Source organism: Sycon ciliatum, chromosome 13, assembly GCF_964019385.1.
Source record: "Sycon ciliatum chromosome 13, ocSycCili1.1, whole genome shotgun sequence".
NCBI lineage: Eukaryota > Metazoa > Porifera > Calcarea > Leucosolenida > Sycettidae > Sycon > Sycon ciliatum.
The window spans coordinates 26,249,845-26,273,220 of NC_088655.1; the positions used below are offsets into that span (position 1 = coordinate 26,249,845).

General features: G+C 51.7%; 1 protein-coding gene across 1 annotated transcript; it reads right to left on the reverse strand.

Annotated features, from left to right (window-relative positions):
• Positions 1 to 1,458: 1,458 nt before the first annotated feature.
• On the reverse strand, positions 1,459 to 22,584 carry LOC135829755 (uncharacterized). Its single transcript, XM_065342140.1, has 12 exons — positions 21,954 to 22,584; positions 16,677 to 16,906; positions 16,261 to 16,321; positions 14,114 to 14,404; positions 13,059 to 13,192; positions 11,736 to 12,132; positions 11,000 to 11,317; positions 6,653 to 8,644; positions 6,028 to 6,102; positions 4,510 to 4,854; positions 3,172 to 3,435; positions 1,459 to 2,332 (listed from the first exon to the last, which is right to left on the reverse strand). The coding sequence occupies exons 2-12, from the start codon at positions 16,896 to 16,898 to the stop codon at positions 2,178 to 2,180; spliced, it is 4,254 nt and encodes a 1,417-aa protein (XP_065198212.1). The 5' UTR covers positions 16,899 to 16,906; positions 21,954 to 22,584; the 3' UTR covers positions 1,459 to 2,177.
• Positions 22,585 to 23,376: the final 792 nt, after the last annotated feature.

The window sequence follows — 23,376 nt, forward strand, 5'->3', positions numbered from 1 at the left end:
GCGATAGTATGTAGCCATCGCAGCACAGTCTGTTCCAGTAGCCCCTTGAATATTACCATGGCGACACTGGCCCGGTGTTGCCGTGGTGTGTATCCATAGCAACCCTATTCGGGTAGGCCATTGGACATTATCATGGCACCGCTGTACTAGTAGTAGTAGGCCATAGGCATAGTAGTACTGTGTGTACATGAAACTCTGTGTGTGCACCAGTGGCAGTGGGCCATACTGTACTGTAATGTCTGTAGCTCTGTACATGTACCCGTGGCCCATAGACAACTGTCTATCTCTACCCCGTGGGCCATAGACAACTGTCTATCTCTACCAGTGGGCCATGCTATAGATAGGATGTATTGTTGTGGTCACTGGCTCAGTGCGCAGCATTATTATGTAGCTGGTGCGGGACTTTCCCTGGGCACATGTGTACACAGTCATGTCCAGTAACGCAGTCCCCCCCCATTCTGACCCTCCCATATGTAGTACAGATACTCAGCCGAGTCCATAATACCTGGACAGTATAGATACCCTTGCTTTATCCCTCACTGAAAGTCCATTCACTGAGCCGGATCACTTTTTAACGTCATCCTTGCCATATTTTCTTGCGTACTTTTTCCCCACAACTCTTTTTTACTCTCTTAAGTCTATTTTCTTTTATCCATCCTCTTTGCTGGCTAGATTTACCGGGTGTTAGCGGTCGTCGTGAGTTCCCTCGGGGAGCGAACACGACACTTTACTTTTTCTGCGGGCCAGTGCTGCTTTCTTGTTTGTGGGCGCTGCCTGTATGTCCCGTGTTGTACACTGTCTCAGAGAAGAGACCGGCGTGACCAGTGACGTTCTACCCCTGATGCTGCTGCTGCTGCTGCTGCTGTTCATTATGTTAGCTTTGTGTGCGTTTGCTGCTTCTCCGTGCATGCTAGCTGTTGTTCCTGTTGAGCGTGAGCGATGTCACTGATGTGTGTGACTTGTTTGCTGCTGTGCCAGTGCACTATGCTTTGTACAGAGATGTGTCTTATATGATTATAATTATAAGTTCAAGTATGCTTTCAAGATATTGCTGCTATGAGGATTCGATATTGCTTCTACCTTCGTTTTGTGTGCTCTTTGTCCATCTCCGGACGCTATGCACTTCAGGTACATTGTGAGTGGTGTGTGCAATGGGCACCTTGCAATGTCTTCCTTCCAGCTGCGGCTCTTGTTTTAGTTGCATAGCGTCTGTGCGTTACTAGTATCTTCCAATGAGGTTGCCGATCCAAGTGTGGAATCCGAATGGCAACCGCTCAAACATGAGTACGTGTACATAACTGTTCATTCACTGAGGACTCTCCGAGTATCCGGACTACAGTGCTAGGACGGCAGAGTTTCACACTGTGTGTCAAGCAGCGGGTCTATGCAACTCCCCGGCCGGCTGCTGCCAAGTGTGACTCCAAAGAAATGCAACTGCAATGCAACCTGTATCCCTGATGAGAGCCCTCCTGGGTGGAATTTTGGACAAGTTACTGTACGAGCAGTGTAGCCAAGGACTGTTTGTGTGCCCAGTGCAAGTTGGGTGTACTGAAAATAATTATGACAGGGCTACAATGGAGCTTCAAAGTTTTAAAAAATGCAACTGATAAGGAAAATCTTAAAAAGAAATGATGATTATCAGCTCATAAGAAAGGCTCTTCGTAATCATGGGGAAGTTATCAGCGGCAGCTCAGACCATCATTTTGGATTATGCCTGAACTTGTATCTACAAAAAATGGCTGCAGTGGAAATAGGTCGAAATCATGTGTGAAATCTTGGATCACGAAAATTGAAAGTCCAAACATGAGCCGGGCCCTCGGTGCACATTCCCAGCCACGACATTGCCCACGCATACACACTCCCTCACACACAAAGACATAATACAGCCCCGCTCACTCTGGTAAGCTAGCGTGCACTGTCTCACACAGTTCGGTTCGGCCGAAACCCATGGAAGTCAGTCAATATTGCTGGACCGGTACGTTCAATCAATGGAATGATAAAGTTAAGCGCTCATAGCGACCCTAGAGGTGGCAGTCACGCATTCGAATCACTATCGTCGGAGAGGGAGGGTGTCCTCTACCCCTGCACTCTGTATATCACCGGCAAGGATTTGACACACACACGGACACACACACACACACACACACACACACACACACACACACACACACACACCTCTAGTCAATACTTCCCGTGTGGAAAACATGGTTGTCCGGGTCGGCGCCCATTACCACCCCGGCAGTACTCTCCAGAGCTGGCTTCTGTGCAGGGCTGGGTATGTCCACGACAGGAGTAGATAAATAATGACTACTACACTGTCTGGCCAGAAGATCTAGAGCATAGACGGAGGACAAGACGAAAAACACACCAACAGGAGGATTATGTACATGCAGAAGTACAGTCAGACCTCACTTGTCCGGTCCTCTTTTATCCGGATCTCTCGTCATCCGGAAGAAAATCTTTGGTTAGCGATTTACAGCATATGTCATGCATACATGGCTATTACAGTATGTGTGGTCGATTATCCGGTTCCCTCGCCTATCCGGATATTTTTTGTGGACAACGGATGCGTGCGGTTTTAATAGCGAGGTCTGACTGTACTTGTAAAGGCAAAGGTATAAACGACTTGGGGGGGGGGTATACGTCTGTGTGGACCACAGTCAATTCTAACTGTAGGCTGGGGAGGCATCAAGACCTATTGCTTCACCTGGCTGGACATAGCTAGTGGGGCCAGTGCTCATCATCAGTCCCATTCCCAACCGAAGTCAGGTATCAAATCAGTCTGAGTGGATCTGTAGGCCCGGGGGGGGGGGGGGGATAAGCTTCATGCTTGCTAGACAGAGGAATGGTGGATGCTTGGTAGGAGACCAAGCGTCCACTGTTCCTCTTTCTTTCTTTCTACTTTGTGGAAAGATGCGCCTTGTAAAGGGATGGGTCACTCCATGAACAGCGGAGCGCACAACTGGCTTATCTCCGGAGCTAATACAGCCAATCTCGGCTTAAAAACTGGGGCGTTGGGAGTTACTCAACGGCCATTTTGGCATGCAACCCGCGTTGCATGACAGCCAGCTGTTTTTTCAAAGGTTTGCCTTGTATTCCGTCAGTCACTCACTTGACACTCATGACATAGGTCCACACTATACAGTATCGCAATATCAGTTATACACCTACCCGCCAGCAGATCGGCGGAGTCCTGCCACTTCAGGTCGCGCAGTATGCCGACCAGCGTGCGCTTGCTGGCCGCCTCCGACCCGTTCTCGTCCAGCCAGGACTGCATGAGGCGGTAGATACGCTCGACCATGCGCCCGTAGCTCGCCTCCAGCGACTCCACCTCGGCAAAGGTGAGGCCGAGCTCGTAGGCCAGTAGCACCCAGTCGTCACCGTGGCGACTGACGATGTGCTGCGCCAGGCGGTGTATCATCCCCAGACGAATCTCTGTGCACGCGAGCAGAGTGGCGGGGCATCAACACACAGGGAGGAGGTGTGGGACAGTTATTCATGCTGGTAACCTCATTAAGAAGAACACTGATAAGACAAATTTTCGCTTTTGAAGGACACATATTCCTAACTCTTTTGGATAAATCACTGTGTATTCATTGGGTACGAGATATTGATGAGAAGAACTCCCGTTATCATGAACAAATACCATTGGTCCCTTGGTGTTTGTCCTAAAGAGGTTTGACTGTGCTTGTCTCTCTGCATAGAATAATATACAGTACTGCATAGCCGAGCTTCTGCTCAGGCGTTTATTCGACTGTATGTACTTGCCTGTAGAGTGCCTGGATATGGGAGGTGCCTGGATACGGGAGGTGCCTGGATACGGGAGGTGCGTGGATACGGGAGGTGCGTGGATACGGGAGGTGCGTGGATACGGGAGGTGCGTGGATACGGGAGGTGCGTGGATACGGGAGGTGCCTGGATACGGGAGGTGCCTGGATACGGGAGGTGCCTGGATACGGGAGGTGCCTGGATACGGGAGGTGCCTGGATACGGGAGGTGCCTGGGTATCGGAGGTGCCTGGATACGGGAGGTGCCTGGCTACGGGAGGTGCCTGGATAACGGAGGTGCCTGGGTATCGGAGGTGCCTGTATGCGGGAGGTGCCTGGATAAGAGAGGTCCTGTTGAACATGTGATACTGCAACTCACATCTACTTAATGTACTGTGCATGTAACATGTCCATTGAGCTGTTGGCCGGATTTGACCGGATTTGACCGGATTTGACCGGATTTGACCGGATTTGACCGGATTTCATTCAGCAGTACTGTTAGTCTACTAATTTTCGGCCCGTTCAAATTTCGGCCTCCCGGGGCTAAAACACATTTCGGCTGCACTAAACTTTCGGTTTGCACTGCTGCTGCCTGTATACACTGTCACACTGAACCTTGCAAAACAAATTTCGGACCAAATATGACCAGGCCGAAAATAGCCGAAAATAAATGTGCGCCGAAAATTTGTTGACTTACAATACATCAGAATTAGACACACACTCTTCTTGTTCCAACACTCACGTTTAGAAGGCACCCGGTCCAGCGTCGGCCCAGTACTGCTCGCCACTGCCACATGCCCAGCACTGCTGCTCAGGTATATCGGAGAGTCGACCATGCTGCTGCAGCTGCCGCTGCTGTGGCTGCGGTTGTAGCCGCCGGAGCCGGTCGTCGGGGGCAACGGCGGCAGAGGCGGCGGTGGCACTGCGCACGTCGGCGGCGACGACAAAGATTTCGCCGTGGCAGCGCCTGCCGGTGCTGCCGTCATCGTTGCCGTGGCAGCCTGGCCAGGGATCGGGTTATGGCGCTGCACAGCACCCGGTGTATCCAGGGATAGCGACAAGGAGCTGGGGTCGGGTCTTGATGATGCTGGAAAGCAGAACATTTTATACATAGAAAAGGGAGCATCAACACTTTTCATTAGTTGAGGGACACTTTTATCACTTTGTCGCCGACTCGCCTCGTAGCAGTTCTATTGAAATGTGTAGCGGCATCAGGCATGCTACGGTCCCTACGGTATTGATCGCACCACTCTTTGACCCAGCTACCTCGTGAAGCAATAACATGCCCTCGATTTGGGCTCTGAATTTTCAATCTTTCAGAGGAGTTTGATCTTTGTTATGCAGCGCTGTAGTATTTCTCTTCTTCCGTTAGTTCTTTCTCTACTGTCTGTCAGCTCTTACTGTCATCCAGCGCTGGGTGCAAGCACCCCCTGGCAGATGCATGTATATGGAGTCGCACTTGTACTTTCAACCTCTTCACATTTCTCTTTTTGGCAATGCGTGTCCTGAACTTCTCCGCAACGGTTTCCGCTGATCCCACATATGGGGTTCTCACGCACCGTACGGCGCAGTACGGAATTTTGCACTCGTTTCTTTTCTTGTATCCTTTTTTGGTTTTCTTGCACCTTTTCAGGACTGTTCCTTTGAGCAAGATATATCCTTCTCTGGGTGGCTTTCTTGTTCATGGTAGAGTTTTTCTTCGGTGCTCTTAGAGTTTGCTTCGTCTTTCTGGCATTGTTATCAAGTTACACTATCGTCTTACACAAGGCACGATCTTGGAGTGTTTTTGGAGTGTTGGCGATTTTATATGTGGCAATACGCCCAGTGAGAAGGCAGATAATGCCCGTGCTTATGGTGAAGTAAATACAGCTAAACAAACAAACAGCACACGCGCATGCACACACGTACGTACGCACGCAAGCACAGACACATACACACACACACACACACACACACACACACACACACACACACACACACACACACACACACACATGCACGCACGCACGCACACACACACACACACACACACACACACACACACACGCCCAAAGAGAGAAAATCAAACTATTCAGCCGTAACTACCTTTCACACAGTAAGCTACCGTATGTGCTGCCTGATGGTCGCTTATACGCGAAATTGAGTTACAGCCGAGCAGGTGTTTGATTACTCCTTTTTTTCTTTCTTTTTTTAAATCCGTGGAAGAGTTCTTGCGGAACTGGACTATTGCAATTAAAACAGAATGGCTCATGTGACTTACGTGAGTGGCCATCATCCGGTTCTAGTGAGGTGGTCCATGCAGCCACCTCGCCCTGTCTGTACGCGTTCTCAAACTCTGCACATCGGCCGGGAGAAGATAGAACAGTGCTACGGATTATCGTATGTGTGTGTGTGTGCACCCTTCTATACTCAAACGTCTCTTATCCGGACGCCTCAGATACGGGCACGTCTCTCTACCGGGCATTTTCAGCTTGAGATCCTATGGCAAAAAATGCTTCAAATTTGGGGGTTGAACTTTTTTTCGTATGCACAAGTGCTTATTCGCTGTGTAATCCACACATTTTATCAATGGATTCGTCTTGTAACCTGAACATGTGCAATAGGTGCCAAATAATGTCCTTAAAATACCGATATCATTCATGGTAGATGAGTTATCCTGAGGTACGGGCAAATCTGAGATACGGGGAGTGCCCAGTCCCAAGGTGCCCGGATAAGAGACGTCCGAGCGTATAAGCAAAAATACCCATGAAACAGTATTCGCGTATGAAAGAGAGTGGGGTCCGTTTGGAATATGTTGTGGCTCAAAGCTTCATGTCGGCGATATGGTTGCGAGTCAGCAGCTGTAGCCCCTATCAGACCAGTGCGACTACAATGTAGTTTCTCACCTTGAGACGTGTGGACGTTGACAAAGCTGGTGGGAATGGTGACAAACGAGCTGGACTTGCTGCAGGAGTCAGCCTCGGCCTCGATGACCGACCACTCGCGCTGATCGATGTAAAACGACGGCGTGCTGTCGGGCCGCGACGGTACTCGCTCCGAACTGCGCCCATCACCCGGGGTGCACGTCAGCTCAAGATATGCAGGCTGTTGGTGTTGGTGTTGGTGGTGGTGGTGTGCGGGTTGAAACCCTCCAGGGTTGTTCCGCACGCTGGCGTTGGCAGCCGACACCACCGCCGCCGTGGAGTTCTGGAAGCTGCGGAAACGCATCAGCTGCGAAGGGAGCACGTAGGCGCCGGACGCCCCGGTGCTATGACGGCGACGCTCGCGCTGCCGTTCGCCGTTGCCGTGGGCGCTCGGCACTCCGGCTGGGGCCCGTGGCGGAGGAGCTGGGGCGGCGGTGGCGGTGGCGTTGCTGCTCGTGTCGATCTCGACGTCGACGAAGCCCACTTCAAACACTTCCGGCGTGCGTCGTTCGTGCGATAGCGATGCCGACGTCGGCGGTGGGGTGTACTGAACGGGGGAGAAGCCGTCGATGTTGTTGTAAATCTGCAGCGAGCCCACGCTTTGCTGAGTGGACGGTAGCGCTGGCGTACCGGCGGACGTGCGGGGCTGTGTAGCGTGCAACGGCGGTGCACCACCGGCGGCGGGAATGGGGCGAGGATGCGAGCACTGCGACATGTTCAGCGCCATCATTCCATTGCCACCGGTGCCCGCCTGGACGTGCGGTGAGCCCAGGGGACTTCCCCCATGCGTCGGCGGTGGCGGCGGCGACGACCGACTGGCTTGTCGTGGCGGTGGTGGTGATGGTGCCGCTTGCGCGGGCGCCGCGAGCGGCCGGTTTGCCATCCACGTGGCGCGACTCTCGCACGATATGCTATTGCCGGTCAGCGGACGATGCGTTTCCCCTGTATTAACGTCGTCGTCATCGTACACAGAGCTCTGAAGCTCGCCGTCATCGCTACCGTCTTGGCATGACTTGCCCCCTCCACGCTCTGCGGACGCAAATGTCGTGATATCAGTTTTAGAAGCTACCGTTTTCGTTGGAGACTGCGACCAAGCTCTGCCACTGACCTCGCCAGGCACATTGTGCAGCTGGAGAGACGAACTTGCCAGACCCTTTTCCGGTGCGGGTGCGAGGAAGCTGTTCGGAGAAGCACTCCGGCCCGCGCCGAACGTGAGCCAACTAGTGCCGGGAGCGTAGCTGTCGTGTTCGAGCTTTCCGCCGTTGCGCGTCTCCTGCACGGGGGACTGTTGCGAGTGCGAGTGGTGGCAGTAGGGCATTGCCACCGGCGTGCCACGCCATGGATGCTCGGGCGTCATCGGGCTACCGCGCTGAGCGTGCATGGGCGAGTTGACAATGTCGTGCCCGAACGCCAGCGGGTTTTCCTCCAAGCTGCTGATCGACTCTCTGTGCTCCGCGTCTGAATTGCTACTGTGGTCGTCGGCAGCACTGGCCAGGGCCTGGCGAGACGGAACTGGTGGCGCGGGCGCGTCCCCCTGGAGGTGGATTGTCGCCGTGGCGACGGCAGCATGCGCGGAACTGACGTGCGGCACGTGATCGTCCGCAGAGTCCAGGCTGTCAATGGTGGGTGTCGGCGCCACGCTGGCACGATTCGGCTCCAGCAGCGCGGACGGATTCGTTGCGCGAGCGCCTCCTCCTCCAGCAGCCGCAGCAGCCGCCGCACCAAAGTGTATGAATTGTAACATATCCCTGGGTATGTGGTCGGGAATGTCGATATCGGCAGCCAGGCGAGACGGCGGCGAGTGCATATGCCTGCTGGCCTCGTCGTCCGATTCGTTGCCCGAGTTGTTGGTGTCGTTACCGTCGTCGTCATCGTCGTCGTCGTCATCCATGACTGTCGACAGGCTGATGCTGTGCGCCGCGCACCTACTCTCCAGATCCATGGGCGAGTCGGGCCGTGTCTGCACTCGTTCATCTGCACAGCATACACAGCAGCAGCAGCAAGAGCAGCCAAAAGGGCGGTAGCAGAATTTTTTCAATTCCTTGCTCTTCCTGCATTCATATCATCATTGGGTTGTGCGTTCAACAAAACACCTTTTAGTATTAGCAATAGTGGTAACAGCAGCAACAACAGCAGCACCAGCAGCAGCAGCAGCAACAGCGGCAGCAGCAGCAGCAGCAACAGCAGCACCAGCCGCACCAGCAGCAGCAACAGCAGCACCAGCCGCACCAGCAGCAGCAACAGCGGCAGCAGCAGCAGCAGCAGCAGCAGCAGCAACAGCGACAGCAGCAGCACCAGCAGCAGCAGCAACAGCGGCAGCAGCAGCAGCAACAGCGGCAGCAGCAGCAGCACCAACACCAACACCAACACCAACACCAACACCAACAACAACAACAACAACAACAACAACACCAACAACACCAACACCAACAACAACTACAACAACAACAACAACAACAACAACAACAGCAACAGCAACAGCAACAGCAACAACACCAACACCAACACCAACACCAACACCAACAACAGCAACAGCAACAGCAACAGCAACAGCAACAGCAACAGCAACAGCAACAGCAACAGCACCAACAGCACCAACAGCACCAACACCAACAACACCAACACCACCAACACCAACACCAACACCAACACCACCAACACCAACACCAACACCAACAACAGCAACAGCAACAGCAACAGCAACAGCAACAGCAACAGCAACAGCAAGAGCAAGAGCAAGAGCAAGAGCAAGAGCAAGAGCAAGAGCAAGAGCAAGAGCACCAACAGCACCAACAGCACCAACACCAACACCAACACCAACACCACCAACACCACCAACACCAACACCACCAACACCAACACCAACACCAACACCAACACCAACACCAGCAACAGCAACAGCAACAGCAACAGCAACAGCAACAGCAACAGCAACAGCAACAGCAACAGCACCAACAGCACCAACAGCACCAACAGCACCAACACCAACACCAACACCACCAACACCACCAACACCAACACCACCAACACCACCAACACCAACACCAACACCAACACCAACACCAACACCAACAACACCAACACCAACACCAGCAACAGCAACAGCAACAGCAACAGCAACAGCAACAGCAACAGCAACAGCGGCAGCAGCACCACCACCACCACCACCAGCAGCAGCAACAACAGCAGCATCAGCAACAACAACAACAACAACAACAACAACAACAACAACAACAACAACAACAACAACAACAACAACAACAACAACAACAACAACAACAACAACAACAACAACAACAACAACAACAACAACAACAACAACAACAACAACAACAACAACAACAACAACAACAACAATAGCAGCAGCAGCAGCAGCAGCAACACCAGCACCACCAGCACCAGCACCAATAAGACATATTTTAGCATTAGCAATAGTCACGGATACGGCACAGTACAGCACAGTACAGCACAGCACAGCACAGCACAGCACAGCACAGTACAGCACAGCACTGCACAGCACAGCACAGTACAGCACAGCACTACACAGCACAGCACAGCACTGCACAGCACAGCACAGCAAAGCTAAGCACAGCACAGCACAGCACAGCACTACACAGCACAGCACAGCACTGCACAGCACAGCACAGCACAGCACAGCAAAGCTAAGCACAGCACAGCACTGCACAGCACAGCACAGCACAGCACAGCACAGCACTACACAGCACAGCACAGCACAGCAAAGCTAAGCACAGTACAGCACAGCACAGCACAGCACTGCACAGCACAGCACAGCACAGCACAGCACAGCACAGCACTACACAGCACAGCACAGCACAGCACAGCACAGCACAGCACAGCACTGCACAGCACAGCACTGCACAGCACAGCACAGCACTACACAGCACAGCACAGCACAGCACAGCACAGCACAGCACAGCACAGCACTGTACAGCACAACACAGCACAGCACAGCACAGCACAGCACAGCACAGCACAGCACAGTACAGCACAGCACAGCACAGCACAGCACAGCACAGCACTACACAGCACAGCACAGCACAGCACAGCACAGCACAGCACTGCACAGCACAGCACAGCACAGCACAGCACAGCACAGCACAGCACAGCACAGCACAGCACAGCACAGAACAGCACTACACAGCACAGTACCGCACAGCACAGCACTGCACAGCACAGCACATCACAGCACAGCACAGCACAGCACAGCACAGCACAGCACAGCACAGCACAGCACAGCACAGCACAGCACAGCACAGCACTACACAGCACAGCAGAAAGAGCAACACATTCTCATGCCGACATGCTTACTGTACAAGGCCCAGAGAAGCAGATTGAGCTGATAGACCAGCTCCAGTGCCTTCAGCAGGCGCACTAGCTGATGCAACATGTCATTGTCGGTAGTGTGTCGCCACTCGAGCAGGAAGACGATCGCCTCCTGAGACGACGTGATGGTGGCCGGCTGGCCCGGCGGCGGAATCACCAGCATCGTGTCAAACTGATCCGCCCAGCTGTCGACGGTGGATGCACTGTAACCGGCTCTCCGCGCCACCTCCCTCCAGTTGGAGCATAGGACCGGCGCGACCATGTCGTGCAACAGGTCCTGCGAGAGAGGCAGCTTCCACGCACCTACAACACACGTGCATTGAACACAGACCAGATTTCCGCGACTAGGCGCCATCCATTATTATTAGGGCTGAAACGATTATACCAAATACTCGGTAAGCGATCGATAATTCCTTGACAATCGAGTAATCGTTACGTTATAGAGTACTCGTTAGGGATTTAGAGTCCAAAAAGTCCTGAAACCGCCGTCTTTGTAAAGTATTAATCAGTTTCCGCTGTCAGTATGCAGTTGCCAAGATGTGGTGCATGTTGTGCGTGTGTGTATGTGCATGTGTGTGTGTATGTGTATGTGCATGTGTGTGTGTGTGTTTGTACGTGCGTGCATGTGTGTATGCATGTGCTTGTTGTGCACATGTGCATGGGTGCGTACATGTACGTGTTCGTACACGTGAGCGTGTGTGTGCGCGCGAGTGTGACTCACTATTCTTGCAGAGCACGGAGTGACGGCAGAGTATGGCATGGGTTACGCCGCCACCACTGCCGTTGACTGGCTGAGACAAGCATCTCGACGCCTCTACTGCTGACGGTGACGCCAACGCCCCCGCGGTCTCCAACAGCGACGCATGCCTACCCTGCTGCTGGGGAATCTCCCACACCTTTCCGCACACCTCCGAGCATGCCTTCCTCAGCCGGCCATAAAGCGCTCGGTGGATGTCCTCGCTGGCCGGTTGGAAAGCATACTTGCAGGCAAAGCGTGTCGACTCGCTGGAAACGTCGGCGAATGCGGGGCCGGCGCGGCAGGTCGGGCACACATTCAGCCATAGGGTAGTGTCGTCGTCCTCGTTGCCAAAGGCCGTGATCACGTTGAACCGGATCACCTGTGTGTTGTGGTTGGTGTGTGTGTGGTGTGTGGGAGAGACAGAGAGAGAGAGAGAGAGAGAGAGAGAGAGATAGAGAGAGAGAGAGAGAGAGAGAGAGAGAGAGAGAGAGAGAGAGAGAGAGAGAGAGAGAGAGAGGGAGGGAGAGAGGGAAGGAGGGAGGGAGGGAGGGAGGGAGAGAGAGATTTAATATTTCCGGTATTTCCCAAAACCAACGGTTCGGTAGCGCGACAATTTCGGTAAACCAGTTTTCCAGAACCAACAATGCATTTAGCACACTGTGGGGCATGGCAATGTTGAATTTTATGTCGTTTTTTAGGTAAACACTACCTGTACCGATGTTACCGAAAATAGCATCTCCATCGAAGTTTTCCGGTTTAACCGTACTGTATCCGAGAGAGCTATGACTATTCGTTATTCTAAAGCGAACATTTGTCTTATCGTTGTTCTTCGTAACGAGGTTTTACTGCACCTGGTTGCCGGCGGGCTGGGCAAACAACCTACAGTTATAGACTGTGTGCATGATGACGCCATTGTGATGTCATTGTACTGATAGTGTGATGTCATCCGTACTCATTTTCACTATGCAGTCATCCTCTTTAATCCAGCACTTTATAAACCAGCTCTCTCTCTCTCTCTCTCTCTTTAAACCAGCACAATATTCTGTAGCAAAAAGTGTCCTTTTCATGCACACAATTGCAGCAGTAAATCAGGTGTTCTCTGCACTCATTTTCACCATGCAGTCATCCTCTTCAATCCAGCACTTTATAAACCAGAAACTAGCACATTTTCTGCAACAAAAATGTCCTCTTCATGCACGCAATTGCAGAAGAAAATCAGATTTTCTCATCGAGCACTCTCCCAAATCCAGCAGAATTCCCGTAGCATGAATGGTGGCGAAGTAGAGAGAGAGGGACCCACCGTACCTCCACCATGTTCATCGTGCTCGGGTGGATGATTCCGATGATGGTGTCCTCGCGTAGAGTCATCAGCGCTGGACCCCGGTACGGATTGCTGGTGCTCGCCGACTCGCTGGACACAGTCACGGGCAGGTACTCGTCTGAACGAGCACGGCGAATCAATGACAAACAAACAAGGCACGCACCCATACACACACATACACACACACACACACACACACACACACACACACACACACACACACACACACACACACACACACACACGCTATAAGCCCATTGCGCATCGCCCAAATATGGAAGGTATGAGTAATGCATGTGAGTACGCGGGAGATCAGCAATGCACTGCTCAGCACCCCACACACGACCATGCCCAGGTGGCCGTGTGGGGTGTTCGTGGTACAAATTACGTCATTGCGCAATGGGCTTATTATTAGACTTGGTGGTGCAGGAAGCGCAATTTTCAAAACCTTAAGAAGACGCTGGTTTGTGGTGCATGGACCTACTAGGATAACGTGTCTGTTAGCTAGGGTTGAAACGATTCTGCATTCTCAACCATCGATAACTCTTTAGTGTAGCTGCAATTGATTGTAATCGTTTCCAAACAGTGTAAAGTTTGCGTGCACGAATTCGGGTCACATAATGTGATGTTGGACATGTTTGTTCGACCCAATCCACACTTCACATATCCTACACAACTGCAGTGACAGGGCAGCAAACGCTAAACAGCTCTTGTTGACCTCATGATGCGACCAGAGTGTCCAAAGTCAGACACATAATTCTTCATCCTTTATTGACAGTCAAGCCATACGCATGGTTAGACTAGAAGCCAGGCAGATATGCCTCTGTATCTGATAAAGTAATAATAATAATAAAGTTACAGTTCGCATGTCACCCATTGTAGGATCCATGGGCTTAACGCATCCGCCAATGAAATCCAGTCAGAAGAGGCAACAACAGGAATGTCAATATTGTTAGAACCTATGGCAGGCGAAGTCAAATAAAGACAAAACAAACAAAAACAACAAACAACAACAAACAACAAATAAACAAACACTTACTTTGCGGCTGCAGCAGATAGCGTATCCAGCAGAACCACATCTCCAGGTCCTCGCTGCTTTCCGCCTCGAAGCAGGTGCGTTGCGGTTTGGGCTTGCGCCATGGTGCCAAGCGAGACAGGGTCTTGGAGCGGTGGGTTTGTGGCGATGTGTCCGCGGCTTGCTGCTCAATGCAGAGTGTGGGTACGCTGGTGCCCGGCAGTGAGGTGACGGTCTGGCCGCCTGCGCTGATGGTGGTACTCTCGCCGCTCACTGAGGTCAGGACTACGTAGGATATGGCAACGTCCACTGACGCTGTGTGTGGAGAGAGAGAGAGAGAGAGAGAGAGAGAGAGAGAGAGAGAGAGAGAGAGAGAGAGAGAGAGAAAGAAAGAGAGAGAGAGAGAGAGAGAGAGAGAGAGAGAGAGAGAAAGAGAGAGAAGAGGGGAGAGGGGTTTAGTGCTGTGCCAGGTTCAGAGATGGCTCCTCTGTGGTGCAACTCTGGATCCACCATTGTAATGGGACATCTCGCTTCAGACTGTGGTAAGAAGATTGGCCGGGGAATGGGCACATGAGCGGACGACTAGGCGGAAGTAGGAAGCGAGTGAACGAAAAAGTGACGGATTGAGTGAGCGAGTGAGTGACAGAGTGAGTGAGCGAGTGATTGAGCGAGTTACAGTGAGTTAGTGATCGAGAGAAGGTGAGGGTGTGGGAGTGCGGAATAGATTGACTCAGTAAACAGGGAAAGGGTACGGAACGGAACTTGAGCGATCTTCTGCGTAGAGTAGAACCTTGCTCTCCGATCATCTTACGAAACAGACCACCCCCACTAAACCGTTTACAATATACATACGTGACACCTGTCTAAGATGACCGCTCAAGGGACCTTCAAAACGTGGTCTCCGTTAACAGGTGATCGCCATAATGCAGAGTCATTTGACTGCAGACAGCATCCCTTGGTCCTGATTGCAGTGGTCTTCTGGGACAGGTGGTCGCCTTATCCGAGTGATAGCCATGACAGACTTTACCGTACTTCACTTTACTCATCAATCCGACCACTTTTACTCAAACTTGAATTTACCTCCCTAAGTGAGCACACAGGAAAGTTTTTTTTCTCCCATAAATCACCTTTATTTTTATTATTTTTATTATAGACAACACCTCATAGCATGAAAAGAAAATCAGCAAGTACGGGAGATGTGGATGTTAACCAACCATGGTGAATAAAATAATTAAAGAAGAAAAAGTATTTGGAAATTTGGGGTCAGAATTCTGACGTTCTGCTCTGTTAGAGAGAGTCTTTCAGGCAGCCACCGTTCTGATCCTTTGAGATCCTGGCCCGGAGCCAGGTCCTGAAGGTGATACGGCCCCCAGGTCGGGCTACAGGGCTGTTTCATTTCCCCGTGCCCAACTTCAGTACCACGGGAGCATGCATCTCAATCTCTCTAAGCATCACATCTGGTTGTTTCGGCCGTGCATTCCGCTAGCAACAGATAAACAGCCGACACATTAGTCCTTGCTTGACAAGAAGAACAGTTTAGAAGGGAGATGCTCTAGCGAGAAGTGTACACGGATAGCTTCATAGTACTGTCGCGGACATGGAAATCCAGTCGATTGAACGGGGCCGGCGCCCTCAGCGCATACAGAACGAGTTACGTAAGTCGTTGCATGCAGTGCTAGTGCACAATAATGTTGATCCTGGACCAGCAGCTAGCAGCACATACGTGCTACGGCTGCATGGCCAGCACTCTGTGGCCGCTAGACGTGCGACCGGATTTCCATGTCCACGACAGTACATGATTATGTACGTCCACATGGTCAAATTGCACGCTCAACATTCCATGGACGCTGGAATCGGAAATAATGTCCGGCCAAGGCCGTACTAGTGGCACCCAGCCCTGAGATCTGCCAAAGGGGAACTTTCCTATCCGTGAAAGACTGTAAGAACCAGGCGCGTAGCAACGCCGTTGGAGGTGATCCGGGGGGGGGGGGGGGTCTCCCGGGGCAGTTTTGAAATTGGCTTGCACAATCCTGCATTCTGAACACTTCTGGGCGAAAAGTGATCCGGCCAAAGCCGGACCCGCCCAACCGGCTGCTACGGCCCTGAGAACAATACGCCTATCGAACAGGCCAACATAAAAGACCACTCAGAGCAGCCAGCTGCAGACGTACCTCCGTTTGTGACGTGCGTAAGGAGGTAGTTCTGGAAGCCGGCACCGTCCTCGCTTGCTCCCTGACACACCGTGGACCAGAGCAACAACATACACACACACACACACACACACACACACACACACACACACACACGCGCGCGCGCGCACGCGCACACACGCACGCACACACGCATGCACACACACGCGCGCGCACGCGCACACGCACGCACGCACACACACACACACACACACACACACACGCATGCCCACACACACACGCATGCCCACACACACACACGCACGTGCACACACACGCAATCAAAAGCAGAATACACATAATCCAAACTAGAATACACACCAAAGTTGGGAGTTGGGTGATGGGGGGGGGGGGGGGGGGGGGGGTCTTAGATGAATTCTACTGGGTGATCATCTAACCTTTCGTTTCTTCTTGCTGGTGTTGGTGACAGGCCGTAGCGTTCCTGTGAAGACCGTCTTTCTAACCAGCACGTCGGCGTTGTTGCCCGATGACCAGCTGGAGCTTGACGTCAGCGGGTTGGTGCTGCTGCTGCCCTGGCTGCTGAGGTCCGCCGAAGCAGAGGTGCGAAGGCCGGTGGTGTTGGTGGTGGCGTTGGTGGATGCTGATGGTGACGAGTCCATGTTGCGTGCTAGTCAGCATCACCAGGGTATTCGCATACACGCACACACACAGACACGGACACCATTGGACCATTGGACCATTGGACGCCCATCGCCGGAGGCGATGATAGCGATGCTACAGCAGAAGCCATAGCAACTTGTGCTGGGATTGCACCATTCAACAGCTTGCAAGGCTGAAGAATTGGCCGCCACTATTCAGCCTGGTCTACACCACACAGCTATGAAGTGGCTTTTTCTGGCCAGTGAATCCCTACTTTTTGGTCTTTTTTATTTATTTTTTCCCGCACACACATCACACCACATACTCCGGCATGCACTGGCTGTTGGTAACCACCCAGGAGAATGAAAGAAAAGTCAGGAAGAGTCTGAGAAAGAGAAGAAAGACGTACACACGGACACACACACACACACACACACACGCACACACACATGCACACAGATACACACACACAGCCACACACACAGACAGACAGACACACACACACACACACAGGCATTTTCGCGTAAATCTTACTACTCTCTTGCCAATTTCGTGGAGATAGCGATACCACATGCCAGATCTCTGGCCCTTGCCCCTTGAAACGTTCGTGGTTCAGACGTTTTTTTCTTTCCTTTTTCTCTCTCTACAAAATCCACAAATCTCCAGACACTGGGGTGAATAATGGAGTGTTGTGGTGGGGCCCATTGAGCTCAGCCGACCGGAGGTCTCGGCTTCATAGCTCCATCAACGGACCGGGTAACGGCGTTTCAATGTTATGGGCAGTGCAGGGGCCCGGATTGCCCGGATAAGGGAGATATTCATAATCATTATTCACATAAGAGAGAGATTGGAAGCTCTGTCGCAACTCTGAGTTTCACGTATTACTACGGTCATCAGGCAACTGATGGCTCCAAAACGGGCAGCCTGAACATAAGGGGTAGCATTATTCACACATATCCGCCGGATGAGTGCGCGTGTCCCATGCAACATGGGGACCCACGAATACAATTCAGCATAATAGAGGTGTAGCAACCGGTCCGGCCTGTTCGGCTATGGCCCGACCACGTTTTCACCCGACCACAACCAGAATGCAGGAGTTTGAACCCTAATTTCAAAAATTTCCCGGGGAGACCCCCCCCCCCCCTCAACCCCACTCCGACCGGACCACCTCCAACACTGGTGCTAGGCGCCTGATAATTATATTCCCTCAGCAATACAAGCAAGCAAAGAAGAATGAGGACACAGGCAACGAAAATGAAGCGCAAGAGAGGGTTCATTTGATGTGGTTGCCGGTTATCTCGACTCTGCATGCTGAGCATCTGCTGGCAAAGTGAGAGTGATGAAGCATAGTTTTATGATATTGATGGACGGAGAAACCTGGTTCGCATTCAGGCCCTGAACCGGTCGGCCCAAGGCCCTGATCCTGCATGGCAAGTGCATGCAATGGCAATACTACCCATTGCTGTAGCAGCATCTGACCACATGTGCATGGACTTGTAATCCCGTTGTAGTAGCATCTCACCGCATGTGCATGCACTTGTAACCACGCTGTTGCAGCATCTCACCACATGTGCATGCACTTGTAACCACGCTGTTGCAGCATCTCACCGCATGTGCATGGATTTGTAACCACGCTGTTGCAGCATCTCACCGCATGTGCATGCACTTGTAACCACGCTGTTGCAGCATCTGCCCGGCGCATGAACTTGTATCCACGCTGTTGCAGCATCTGCCCGGCGCATGTGTATGGACTTGTAACACTGAGCAGCATCTGACCGCATGTACATGGACTTGTAACCAGGGGCGTCGGAAGGTATTTTAGTGTGGTAAGGTCAGCCACCTCAAGTCCAAGTTACTCGTGGGGGAGGGGTGGCTGAGCCGAACATTTTGGGAATTTAGAGCCCAAATCAGTGCATTATATTGATTTACGGGGTACTTGGTGCAAATAGTGGTACGGTCAATACAGTAGTGACCGTACCTTGTGCGACGCCCCCCTACTTGTAACACTGCCGTAGGGTCTGATCGCCTGTGGAAGCAGCTGCGGCACTGCACACCGGTGGTGCAGTGGCGGGTGCGACCGCTTCTGCATGCATTCATAACATACTATGCGTGACACTCGGGCAAGAGTGTGTGTGTGTGTGTGTGTGACATGCCTAGGTCACGCCTGGCGGACCCGAAACTGACCAATGTCACCATCTGCTCTGCTTTTGCTGGTACTGGAAAGTGGATCAATGGGAGCACCTCAAATGAGATCCGCACGATTAGCGCAACGCAGAGAGGCTGAGAAAACTGGGTTGCGTGATCGCATCCGCTTACGTGTGCATGGAGAGTGGTATTCACATCTTCTTTGTCATGTGATGGCCTTGTGTAGAACGTGATCATGGCATGTGATAGGTATGAACCATCTCCCTACAGCCAGGTGCATGTGCAGTACCGTAGTTCCGCGCATATAAGCCCATGGGCTAATATACGAAATAATGCATTTTCGGGGAAAAAGATCAGTAATAATGGTTCGTTTTTTAGCCCTGGGCCTATATTCGAATTTTGAAGGCAGCTGGCACGCGAAAAAGTACAAGTCCGTGCGCGGTTGTCTGCCTACCGCAGGTACCGGTACTGGTAATGTAGTCTGCACTGACATGCTGTACTATCGGGGTTTTTAACCCTCCACTTTCTTGTTTTCTGGCTCATCAACAAGAACAGCTCGTGCCGGTATTGTGAAAAATATACTTGACAAACGGGTCCGTAACGGTGTTTGGGTCTGTTTATTAGCCCATGGGCCTATAAACGGAGGTGGGCTTATATCCGGATATATGCCCGTGGTCTTATATGCGCGGAACTACGGTACATCTTATCTTATCTTTTTTTCTTTTTTCTTTCTTTTTTAAATGTTTTACTGCCAGAAGTCGTCTTCATAATAAATTATAAGGAGGCAGATATGCCTGTTTGTTGTACGTCTTTAAATAAATCCAACCAACCAACCAACCAGTACACCAGCACACCACGGCTACACACATAACACATTATCAACGTGGCATTACAGCCTCAGCAGAACTGATTATAACGAAGAAATGTCACTCGTTAAAAACGCATATAATCATCCGTTGAGATGCTCTGGCGAAGTCACGGACTAGCGGCGCAGCGCTGCACTAGCGACTCGCGCTACACACATAGCACCCATTGGAAGATCCGCTGACTCATCACGCTGCATACTTAGCACCCATTTGAAAATCTGCTCACGCATGCTGTACGCTTATCGCTGTGGCCCATGGCGGAGTTTTTGTTGTTGACATCACCTTTTTTTCGGAAACCATGACGTGCGTCGTACAGAGCACGCGCAGAGCAGTGTGAGAGCACGTGCCGGGCACCACCGACCTTCATCACAAGTTCGTGCTTTTCAGGTGTTTGTGCCAATTTCAAAGGTGAAACTCTCCCGCTCCCGAATGTTATCCGTGCACGGGTTTTTTGCCGAGGTCAAAAGTATGTGCGCCATCTTCCAGACTTGGCTTGAACATGATGTTCAACCAAGCAAGACTGGATGATTGTGCCGAAGCGGTCTCAACATTGAGGTTCGTGCTCAACTCTGCCAACATTTCGCCTACGCTTTTCCAATCGTGGACAGCAACCTGCTGGTGGCTGATGAGGACTTTGCTGCAGGGGCCGAATTTTCTGCAATCTTTTTTGATCACCAAGAGCCACAACAATTCATCCTTCCACAGAGAAATCCATCTCCGCAAATAGCCTGCCAGAGACTACGATGGTGCGAAATAGGAGGAGAAATGGGATCAACCAAAGATTGAGAAATGCAAAGGGGGCTGAAAGGACAAGGCCCTAGTCCTTGTCTCTTTTGTCCTTCGCTTGAGAAACAGAACAAGAAGACAAAACGACGAGCTGAATCCACAAGGTCAAAAGCACGACGACGGTTTGAGTTCAAAGGCTCATGCGCTGGATGTAATTTTCCGATTGGCCCCAGATGTGAAAACCAGAGCCTGTGAATTCATCAGGTAAATCGGCAAATCCAGCAGATGCATATATCGGCCAAGTGCACGTGTCAAAAGGCTCGCAGCGCGTGCCTCGTACGGTATGACTCATGATTTCCAGAAAAGATTACGTCAACAAAAATAAAAATTTCCGCAGTGGGCCAAACCATCCGGAGTTGCACACTCTTGTTTGTGTATTCTTGTTGGCGCCCAGTAGAAAACAAGAATAATTTTTTTTAGCTCCGTAGTTTCTGGTGGTGTTGGCAGTTTCTAGCTGTCCTGGACGGCTTGGGGTGGCCTAAGGTTACCCCAGCCGTCCAGGAGAGTGTACTGAGGTAGAGGACTCAACAGGAGACTTGGTCGGATACTTTCTGATGCCAACACTCTCCTCGTTGTTCTTCTAAAATTTCTCAGATGCCCCCGCGAGGTGTTATAAACCCGCGGGTGGCGACAACTACCGCACAAGGACGACGGCAGCGGGAACAGGTTTCGAGTATTGGTACGTGGTGTGTGTGTGTGTGTGTGTGTGTGTGTGTGTGTGTGTGTGTGTGTGTGTGTGTGTGTGTGTGTGTGTGTGTGTTGTGTGTATGTGTGTGTGTGTGTGCGTGCGTGCGCTGATCAGTGTCCTAATACTCCATACTAGATGTGTACACGGTTTGTGACTAAGATCACCATAACTGTATACTTTGGATTTTTAGTATTCATTGGTTTGAGGGAAAGTCCGAAGAAACCATCGACTGTCACCACCAGGACTCGAACCAGGGACCTTCGCTGGAGGCCAGCCATGCTCTACCCACTGAGCTATGGTGTACATTTTTGATAAAAGTATACAGAACAGCAAGGACAACCAAGGCTCGTTTGCTGCTACTTCAAGTTTCTTGCTCTCGCAATCATCAGGCCACAGGATGCCTGATGGTTGCGAGAGCAGGAAACTTGAAGTAGCAGCAAACAAGCCTTGATTGTCCTTGTTGTTGTGTATTACGCTCTGACTCTGCGGTGTTGAGCACTGTCAGCACACTGGGTACATCCTCCGGTGATAAAGAAATAAAATAAAATGCTTGCAACAGCCACAGGCAAAACTTTCAGAACCAGGCTTACCGGAGCAGACCAGTCTCCCGGCCTCAAGCGGCCCTCACACGCCGGGTCGGGACTGCGCCAGCGACGAACGCAGCTTGCAAGCTAGTCTAGGTCGATGCGAACGGCTCCCGCTGCCGGCGTCTGTCCGCCATTACTCCCGGCCCTCGAACGGTGCCTGCCCAGGCTGCACTAGGGTGTGTGTCCCTCTCAGTTTCTCCCGCTAGCAGTCAGACGGGTGCTCCGCTGACATCGACAGCGCGTCCAAGGTTCGACAGTACACGCTGCACTGCAGTGCTTTTCTCCCGTTTTGAGCGGTCAGCGACCAAGACACGAGAATTATCATGTCCGACTCCGAACCTCGCATTTATTATTGCCAAGCCGCAAAACAACCACGGCTAGATCGCGTCAATTGCCAGGCTATTTGTTGAACGTGAACACCAGCTAGCTTGGCGCTATATCACTCTGACCTCAAAGAGTATCGGCCGTGCTTCCATCGGGCAAGCCTCTCCCTGCAAAGAGGAACTGTATCAGTTTCCAGCAATCCGCGTTGCTTCCAGAGGTGGTTGTGTCTATTCAAAACACGAACCAGCACAGCAACTGCTTCGTACGCGTATGCAGCTATGCCTGCACGCAAAACAAAAGCCCGGTCGGAGCCTGGCAAAGGACGTGCAGCTGAAGGAAGCCGCCGCTACTAGGATCAGAGAGGACGAGTCGAAGTCAGCTGCACAGTATGTGCGAGTGAGTGCAATACAGTACCTCAGGCTCAGGTCGCTTGACTTCCGAGTCAGATTGCTGTGTCTGCCGCTCACATAATCATTGTCAGCGACTCTCGCAGCTACCTGGAGCGAGTGGAAGGCCTCCAGCCTTGTCCAGGCTCCCCTCTCTCTCACTCGCGATCGTGCGCTGTTGTACGTTTCCGCTAAAAAAATCTCGAAGACACCAGTGCCCGCGGATGCCTACGGTTGGAAACGGAACACCAACCTCTTCTGGCTGCGCGCCGCCACAGATCTTCCCGCAAGGGTCGGCTGTGTGATTTCCTTAGTCTTAGAGCGGCTGATTTTGGGGTTTACTTCAGGCTTTTCGATCCCGGCTCTGTCGAAACTGGCGATACGGAGGAGTTTTCTAGTCAAATCTCTCGAGATCAGCGAAAAATGGGTAGAAATTAACTGTTCGCCATAGTAAACCCAAGTCTGAAATTGTTCCGGAACACCCGCTTTCGCGTCCTCAACGTTTCGTCGTTGTGCGAGCGGGGACATACCCACCGTAACCTCCTAACACTAGTCGACATCTTCCTTTCTGCACTTTTCCTCTCTGCGCTATACAAAAAACGCTTTCTATCTCTCAACTGAATATAAATATCTGGCGCATGTTTCATTCATGGACTCGGGTGGAGAGCCAAGGATAAATTTATAGAAACGAAAAAGGACCAAGGAATTTGAAGGAA

What these genes read in the sequence shown, in the direction of transcription:
- LOC135829755 (XM_065342140.1), bottom strand. Translation starts at nt 16,898, where the DNA reads ATGGACTCGTCACCATCAGCATCCACCAACGCCACCACCAACACCACC. An exon ending in ACCGGATGATGGCCACTCAC is followed by an intron (nt 4,855 to 6,027) that starts GTAAGTCACATG and finishes TCTGCTTTCCAG; the next exon opens with CATCATCAAGACCCGACCCC. An exon ending in CTCCGCCGATCTGCTGGCGG is followed by an intron (nt 2,333 to 3,171) that starts GTAGGTGTATAA and finishes TCTATGCTCTAG; the next exon opens with ATCTTCTGGCCAGACAGTGT.